The following is a 9,091-nucleotide window of genomic DNA, read 5'->3' as shown; positions in this document are numbered from 1 at the left end:
GGTCTCAACAAGGCGTGGATTTTTAAAAGAATATTTTTTAAGGTCTCAATAAGGCATGGATTTTTTAAAAGAATATTTTTTATGGTCTCAACAAGGCGTGGATTTTTTAAAATAATATTTTTTCAAGGACTACTTTTAAATTAAGTTGTTAATATTTTAAGTAAAATGCCTCCGACGCTAACTAACTGCAACTTCCATCTTACCTTCCCATCAGTGACCCCACCCAATATGCCTCCATTCTTAACCTTAATTATTTTCCCTTTAAAAAATATATTCCATTAATGATGTTGATTTTATTATAATTGAATTCTTTATTCATTTTTTTCTCCTTCTTCTTTTTCATTTCAGATCCTTGTGAACACACACTACAACAACGACAACAACAATAAAAAAATGTTGGATTTTTGGCTATAACAGTGTCATGTTGCCATGACCTTCCGAGTCAAGGAGGAATAGCAACAGTGTAATTTGTAAATACTTACTACAACAGCAACAACAACAACTACAATTCTACAACAACAACTGCAACTAATAACAACGAGTAGTCTCTTCCATTTACCCTGAAAAAAAACGAAGCCAATCCCAAAAAACGAACAAAATCAACCTCCCACACACACACCAACACAACAAAACTAAAATGGCATTCAGTTACGCCTGCCTTACACTACAACGTGTAGTTCTACCAATTGTTTTGGTATTAGGTAAGTGCGGACCCTTAATTTTAGGAATCAAAAAATTATGATATATATTTTCAAGGCCCATTTTTTTTAAAGCATATTTCTTCAAGGCTCTGATAAGGCGTGAACTTTTTTAAAGAATATTTTTGGATTTTTAAAAGATTAGTTTTTCAGGGTCTCAACAAGGCGTGGATTTTTTAAAGATTACTTTTTCAGGGTCTCAACAAGGCGTGGATTTTTTAAAGATTACTTTTTCAGGGTCTCAACAAGGCGTGGATTTTTTAAAGATTAGTTTTTCAGGGTCTCAACAAGGCGTGGATTTTTTAAAGATTAGTTTTTCAGGGTCTCAACAAGGCGTGGATTTTTTAAAGATTAGTTTTTCAGGGTCTCAACAAGGCGTGGATTTTTTAAAGATTAGTTTTTCAGGGTCTCAACAAGGCGTGGATTTTTTAAAGATTAGTTTTTCAGGGTCTCAACAAGGCGTGGATTTTTTAAAGATTAGTTTTTCAGGGTCTCAACAAGGCGTGGATTTTTTAAAGATTAGTTTTTCAGGGTCTCAACAAGGCGTGGATTTTTTAAAGATTAGTTTTTCAGGGTCTCAACAAGGCGTGGATTTTTTAAAGATTAGTTTTTCAGGGTCTCAACAAGGCGTGGATTTTTTAAAGAATTTTTTTCAGGGTCTCAACAAGGCGTGGATTTTTTAAAGATTAGTTTTTCAGGGTCTCAACAAGGCGTGGATTTTTTAAAGATTAGTTTTTCAGGGTCTCAACAAGGCGTGGATTTTTTAAAGATTAGTTTTTCAGGGTCTCAACAAGGCGTGGATTTTTTAAAGATTAGTTTTTCAGGGTCTCAACAAGGCGTGGATTTTTTAAAGAATTTTTTTCAGGGTCTCAACAAGGCGTGGATTTTTTAAAGAACTTTTTTCAGGGTCTCAACAAGGCGTGGATTTTTTAAAGAATATTTTTTCAGGGTCTCAACAAGGCGTGGATTTTTTAAAGAATATTTTTTCAGGGTCTCAACAAGGCGTGGATTTTTTAAAGAATATTTTTTCAGGGTCTCAACAAGGCGTGGATTTTTTAAAGATTAGTTTTTCAGGGTCTCAACAAGGCGTGGATTTTTTAAAGATTAGTTTTTCAGGGTCTCAACAAGGCGTGGATTTTTTAAAGATTAGTTTTTCAGGGTCTCAACAAGGTGTGGATTTTTTTAAGATTAGTTTTTCAGGGTCTCAACAAGGTGTGGATTTTTTTAAGATTAGTTTTTCAGGGTCTCAACATGGCGTGGATTTTTTTAAGATTAGTTTTTCAGAGTCTCAACAAGGTGGGGATTTTTTTAAGATTAGTTTTTCAGGGTCTCAACAAGGTGGGGATTTTTTTTAAGATTAGTTTTTCAGGGTCTCAACAAGGCGTGTTAATGGTTAGTTTTTCAAGGCTCAGGTCAACCTTTTTAAGGAATAGTTTTTCAAGGCTCAATTCAGGCGTGGATTTTTTAAAGACTGGTTTTTCAAGGCTCAATTCAGGCGTGGATTTTTTAAAGACTGGTTTTTCAAGGCTCAATTCAGGCGTGGATTTTTTAAAGACTGGTTTTTCAAGGCTCAATTCAGGCGTGGATTTTTTAAAGACTGGTTTTTCAAGGCTCAATTCAGGCGTGGATTTTTTAAAGACTGGTTTTTTAAGGCTCAATTCAGGCGTGGATTTTTTAAAGATGGTTTTTCAAGGCTCAATTCAGGCGTGGATTTTTTAAAGACTGGTTTTTCAAGGCTCAATTCAGGCGTGTATTTTTTAAAGACTGGTTTTTCAAGGCTCAATTCAGGCGTGGATTTTTTAAAGACTGGTTTTTCAAGGCTCAATTCAGGCGTGGATTTTTTAAAGACTGGTTTTTCAAGGCTCAATTCAGGCGTGGATTTTTTAAAGACTGGTTTTTCAAGGCTCAATTCAGGCGTGGATTTTTTAAAGACTGGTTTTTCAAGGCTCAATTCAGGCGTGGATTTTTTAAAGACTGGTTTTTCAAGGCTCAATTCAGGCGTGGATTTTTTAAAGACTGGTTTTTCAAGGCTCAATTCAGGCGTGGATTTTTTAAAGACTGGTTTTTCAAGGCTCAGATCATGTTTGGATTTTTTTTTAATAATATTTCAAGGACCAAATAGGATCGATAAGATATTATCCTAAATATGTTTTATAAATATCTAATAATACATTTCCATTCTTCTCCTCCCTCCAGCTGCACTATATCGTCCTGTTGGTATATCATTCGTATACCTGTTAATGTTCTTTATTTCACCGTTTATACCGGTGGCCACCAAACAGAATTTCAAAGGTTCTGTCACAGCCTATCTGATAATTTTATTAGCGTTAAGTACAATACTCCTACTATGTCACATCGGACTACAAGTTTCGATATTGGCGCTGGACATCGGTGATATGTTCGGTACGTGTACCTTTACCGAACGACTACTAAGGCACATTGGATTTATTGGTTTTCGACAATTGAAGTGAGTAGGGAACCGCAGGTACATATTTGTGAAATCCTTTAATAACCTCCATCTCTCTCTTCCTGCCTTTTTCAGAGCCTTTGCCATTGTTGAATGGCTGGCGCCAGAAGTGGTGGTCTTCATCACCTCCCTGGTCGTGTATATAATCTCCAAAAAGATAACCCAAACTGTTGAGCCCCAACTGGAAACAGGTGATGCGGAGGCGATACGTGAAAATGGTGGTGGTGGCGGTGCGGGTACCAGTGCTGGCAGTGAAAATCCCAATGAGGAAATTCTAAATGCCATTGTCGAAGATGCACAAAGACAAAAACATGTTGTGGTTGCCTCATCCTCCGCCTCGGCTGCTGCAACAGTCGATGATAATACTAAGCCAAATTTCGATGGACTGATAAAAATATGTAAGTATGTGGAGGCACACACCTCTCTCACTTGTGGTCATGGTCATTTGCATTTTGTGTAACTACCACATCCTGCCGGAGCATTAAATTTCAAAATCTCTTTCTTTTTTCCGTTACAGCCCCCCTTTTCTGTTTGGCGACCCTATTCTTTTCGGCCGTTCTCCGACCAAGTGTACCAGGTGGTTTTTATTTTTCAATATTCCTGCTATCGGGTTTATATTGGGCAACGTTCCAATCATTGCAAAGGTAAGTTTTGATATCCAGAAAAAAATTACCAAAAAATAGCCTCAAAAACATAACCTCCATCATCCCCTCGACATACACAAACACACACACACATTTTGCAAAGCCAAGACAATATCCGTTTGTGTGAGTGTATAACGGATTCGAGTTCAACAACAACAGCAAACAAAATTCAATTTATGTTAACAAAAATAACAACAAAGGAGGAGGCCAAATATACTCCAAAGCAATTTGTAGGCAAAAAAGTCCAGGTATTTTTGTTCTCTAGACGTCGACCTCATAGAGTAGAGGGCCGTATGGATATTGGAGTATTCTCTATACAAATGGTGCTTTTTTTAAGAATATTTTTAGAGAACTTATAAAGGGGTAGACTTATTACGAATATGCTTCAAAATCTAATATTCTTATAGTCAAGTTCCAAATAACCATGACATTTTTAAGAATATTTTTTAGGCCCTATTATGGGTGATGTTTTTCAAGATTATTTTTTTCGAAGCCCAAAAAGCAGTGGAGTTTTTTCAGATTTTTTTCAAGTCCCAAAGTCGTAGATTTTTCTACGAATATTATTTAAAACACCATGGAGGCTTGGAGTTTTTTAAGAACATTTTAAAAGACCCAAATAGTAGTGGAGTTTTTAAGAAAATTTTCTTTAAGGCCCCTAAATAGGCACAGAGATTTTTTTAAGAATAGAGGTTAAGGTCCAAATAGCTGTGGAGTTTTTATACCCTTCACCACACTCTGTGGTACAGGGTATTATGTCTTTGTGCATATGTTTGTAACAGGCAAAAGGAAAGGAGATAGACACACGGTTCCTTTTGAGAATATGTACAGAATCACTTTTTGAACCGATTTATGCATGTCCGTCCGTTCGTCTGTCAATGTTAAATTGTAAACAAAGTACAGGTCGCATTTATGATCCGAATTAGATGAAATTTGGCACAGCTCATCTATTTGGCCCAAGGACGAACCGTATAGATATTGGGAAAAATCGATTCAGATTTAGATATAGCTCCCATATATATATTCGTCCGATTTAATGTAAATGGTTCACCAAAGACACTATATATCTTTCGATTTGCACGAAATTTGGCATAGCTTATTAAATTAAGTCTAGATTGATGGGTGTAAAGTTTCTTGAAAATAGGTACAGATTTATAAATAGCTCCCATATATATTTTCGTCCGATTTTATATAAATGATGCATCAAAGCTCCTATATATCTTTCGATTTGCACGAAATTTCGCATAGCGTACTAAATTAAGTCTAGAATGATGAGTGTTAAGTTTCGTGAAAATCGCTTGAGAATTAGATATAGCTCCCATATATATTTTCGTCCGATTTAAGGTAAATGGTGCAACAAAGTCCTTATATATCTTTTGAAATTCGGGATAGCATACCAAATTAAGTCTTGAATTATGTATGTAAAGTTTCGTGGAAATCTGTTCAGAATTAGATATAGCTCCCATATATATTTTCGTCCGATTTAAGGTAAATGGTGCACCAAAGTCCCTATATATCTTTCGATTTGCACGAAAATTGACATAGCGTACTGAACAGAGTCTAGAATGATATGTGTTAAGTTTCGTGAAAATCGTTTCAGAATTAGATATAGTTCCCATATATTTTTTTTGTCCGATTTAATGTAAATGGTGCATCAAGGCCCCTATATATCTTTCGATTTGCACGAAATTTGGCATAGCGTACTGAATTGAGTTTAGAATGATGTGTGTTAAGTTTCGTGAAAATCGGTTCAGTTTTAGATATAGGTCCCATATATATTTTCGTCCGATTTGATGTAAATATATATCTTTCTATTTGCACGAAATTTCGCATAACGTACTGAATTAAGTCCAGAGTTATGTGTGTAAATTTTCATAAAAATCGGTACAGATTTAGATATAGCTCCTATGTATATTTTCGGCCGATTTAAGGTAAATGGTGCACCAAAATCCTTATATATCTATCGATTTGCACGAAATTTCGCACAGCGTACTATATTAAGTCTAGAATGATATGTGTTAAGTTTCGTGGAAATCGGTTCAGAATTAGATATAGTTTTTAAGGACCATTTTGTAAAATGCGTAGATTTTTTTAAGAAATATTTTTTTCGAATGCGTTGATTTTTTCGTGAAATATTTTTCAAGTTCTTTAAAGAAATATTTTTTTCAAAGACATTGATTATTTAAAGAAATATATATTTTTTTATATTTTTATATAATTTTTTTAAAGAATTTTTTTTTTCAAAGTTGTAGAAGACTTTTTTTGGAGCCTAGAGATACAAGGTTTATAGAGAGTTTGTCTAGCATGTCCATGCAATTTCTCACCTTGCATATAACCTACATCGTCTCTATTACCCTCCTTTAACTAACCCATTTCCCAATGTGTCACTGTGTCACTGATATTGGTGAATTTTTTTCTTATTTTTGGTACTGGTTTAATATTTTTTCCCCTTTCCCTCTCTCTCTCTCTCTCCATCTCTCTCCTACCACTCCCCCATTTGTTTATATTTACATCCATGTATTTTATACCATTATATTTATTTAATATACACATACACATAAATATATATATTTTTTTGGCTTCCGCTACCACATTTATTTTGTACACTTCCTCTTATTCTTATCCCTTTTCTTCTTCTATTTTTTTTTCTAGGAAATTTGCCATGTTATTACGTTTCGTTATGGTTGTCATTGTGGCCCATACCCTTTGTATTGTCGCCTATCAAACGCCATGGATGCAGGACCATTTGGACAAGACAAGTTTAACAGCCAGGTAAGAAACAGAAGTTGAACTCAATCTCATTTTTTTATTATTAATGATATGCCTCGAAGCGGACGAGATTTCGGTTGTTGGCCAAATCAGTAGAGTAACCGACATGACAGATTTAGATTCGGGGTGATTTATGGTGTACGTATGTGGTTATGTTCGGTTATTTATATAGGGACACGTTTAGGGGGAGCAATAAAAGGCGTGGATTTTTTAAAGAATATTTTTTAGGGTTCTACACAAGGCGTGAATTTTTAAAGAATATTTTTAGGGTCGAATACAAGGCGAGGATTTTTTAAAGAATATTTTTTAGACTCGAATACAAGGCGTGGATTTTTTAAAGAATATTTTTTAGGCTCGAATACAAGGCGTGGATTTTTTAAAGAATATTTTTTAGGCTCGAATACAAGGCGTGGATTTTTTAAAGAATCTTTTTTTGGGTCATTACAAGGCGTGGATTTTTTAAAGAATATTTTTTAGGGTCGAATACAAGGCGTGGGTTTTTTTTAAGAATATTTTTTAGGCTCGAATACAAGGCGTGGATTTTTTAAAGAATATTTTTTAGGCTCGAATACAAGGCGTGGATTTTTTAAAGAATATTTTTTAGGCTCGAATACAAGGCGTGGATTTTTTAAAGAATATTTTTTAGGCTCGAATACAAGGCGTGGATTTTTTAAAGAATATTTTTTAGGCTCGAATACAAGGCGTGGATTTTTTAAAGAATATTTTTTAGGCTCGAATACAAGGCGTGGATTTTTTAAAGAATATTTTTTAGGCTCGAATATTTATTAAGACGTGGATTTTTTAAAGAATATTTTTTAAGGCGTGGATTTTTTAAAGAATATTTTTTAAGGCGTGGATTTTTTAAAGAATATTTTTTAAGGCTTGGATTTTTTAAAGAATATTTTTTAAGGCGTGGATTTTTTAAAGAATATTTTTTAAGGCGTGGATTTTATTTTTTCTCTGTTTTCAGATTAATTGGTCTGGAACCTCTCATCACATCAACATGTGACAATGACATACGAATTGTTGTCTACAATACCGAATACAAGGCGGACTCATTTTTGAATCCAATTGTGTTATTCTTTACCTACTATGCGTTGGCCCTGACCACCAAGAATCTCATTAAAATTAGGGTAAGTTCTAAAAATCTTTACAAAGGCCTTCGAAATATAAAAAAATTAAAAAAAATTAAAATCTTTTCCAAAAATTGAAAAGATTCTTTTTTAATTGAAAATTGTATTTTCTTATAAATAATAATCATAAACAATTTCCTCCTTTTTCTAACCAGAAGTGTCTAAAAATTATAAAAAATTGTAATTTACAGCAAAAAATTTTCCTGAAATGACTAACAATGACTTTTTTTAAAAAATCATTTATCTTCTCTTCTTCTATTCCACTTTTTTTCCTTCTAAATTAATTTTCCTAAAAAAATTAAATTTAAAATAAAATTGAATGCTGCTTGAATGCTATGGTCTGGCTTTAATCTAATTTTCTTCCGAAACTAATTGCCTAAAAATAACTGCAAATTGGACACGGCTTAAACTAAAAAAAATAATTAAAAAAATATCTGAAACAGATAATAACAAAACCAGCCACCGCTTTTGGCCAAGATCTCGATAACAATAGTAGCCATAAGATACAGCGTCAAATATCGCTGATAACACAATCGACGCGCAGTAGCAAACGCGATGGTGGTAGTCGAATAAAAACCCAGCGTCTCAATGTAAGATTTTTCTTCATACGGATATCATTTTTTTGTTTAAATTTTTCAAAAAAGAAAAAGAAAAAAAAATAATTTTTAATTTTTAAAAATTTAAAAAAAAATTGTTTTGGTTTGTAAATATTTTTTTAATAGGGGTTTTTAATTTTACAAAAACGTGATGTATTGTGAAACAAACAGAAGGTTACTTGTTAAAATATGTATGTTTTTTGTACATATTATTGTGAAAGGGGGGTTCCTCGTCGGGAAACCTTTCGTCCTGTTCAGGAATGTTTTGAGAACTTTGTACAAAAAAAAATTATTTGTGTTTGCAATTTTGTTATTTAATTAATCAACAATTTCAATTACGTGGCTAAATTTCTTCCAATATAATGAAAATTATACGGCTTCAAGTCAATTAACTGTGTAATGGGAACTGACGAATGCTGCTTGGTAATTTGAAAATATTTAGTAGTGAGAAAAATGGGTGTTTTGGGTAAAGACACTTTAATAAATTTAATAATAAAAAATTAACATTTTTATAAAAATTATTTTGCATTTATTAATTTTTTTTTTTTGTTCCATTAAGAAATTTCTGAATATTTTAGAGGAGTTTTTTATGCATTGCAAAAAGGTTTATAGAACGTCGGATTGTTTTCTTGCAATACATTTTTGAGGATAAAAACTTAACGTACCCTTGAGTTAAAAACAGAACTTTTTGCATTATTTAAAAACGGTGTCGTATACTTAACATAATTCCCGCATTGAATACTCATACGCCCCGAGGGAGTGATGGAGTTTATTCCCAACATCTATG

The 9,091-nt window shown here is 33.3% G+C and overlaps 1 protein-coding gene across 1 annotated transcript in view; it reads left to right on the top strand.

The window, feature by feature from the left end:
* The first annotated feature begins 600 nt into the window (after nucleotides 1-600).
* Nucleotides 601-9,091, top strand: part of LOC133322350 (piezo-type mechanosensitive ion channel component) — a 53,011-nt gene continuing 44,520 nt past the window's right edge. Inside the window, exons 1-8 of the mRNA XM_061531347.1 lie at nucleotides 601-701; nucleotides 2,895-3,165; nucleotides 3,241-3,563; nucleotides 3,683-3,809; nucleotides 6,459-6,578; nucleotides 7,546-7,708; nucleotides 8,152-8,332; nucleotides 8,479-8,495. Coding sequence (XP_061387331.1) covers nucleotides 638-701; nucleotides 2,895-3,165; nucleotides 3,241-3,563; nucleotides 3,683-3,809; nucleotides 6,459-6,578; nucleotides 7,546-7,708; nucleotides 8,152-8,332; nucleotides 8,479-8,495 — 1,266 coding nt within the window. The 5' untranslated portion in view covers nucleotides 601-637. The remainder of the gene's footprint in view (nucleotides 702-2,894; nucleotides 3,166-3,240; nucleotides 3,564-3,682; nucleotides 3,810-6,458; nucleotides 6,579-7,545; nucleotides 7,709-8,151; nucleotides 8,333-8,478; nucleotides 8,496-9,091) is intronic.

This window comes from Musca vetustissima, unplaced genomic scaffold (genome assembly GCF_032173495.1).
Source record: "Musca vetustissima isolate MV318-11 ecotype Yass unplaced genomic scaffold, APGP_CSIRO_Mvet_v1 utg10834, whole genome shotgun sequence".
NCBI classification, from domain to species: Eukaryota; Metazoa; Arthropoda; class Insecta; order Diptera; family Muscidae; genus Musca; species Musca vetustissima.
This window is presented reverse-complemented; position numbering and strand designations above follow the sequence as displayed.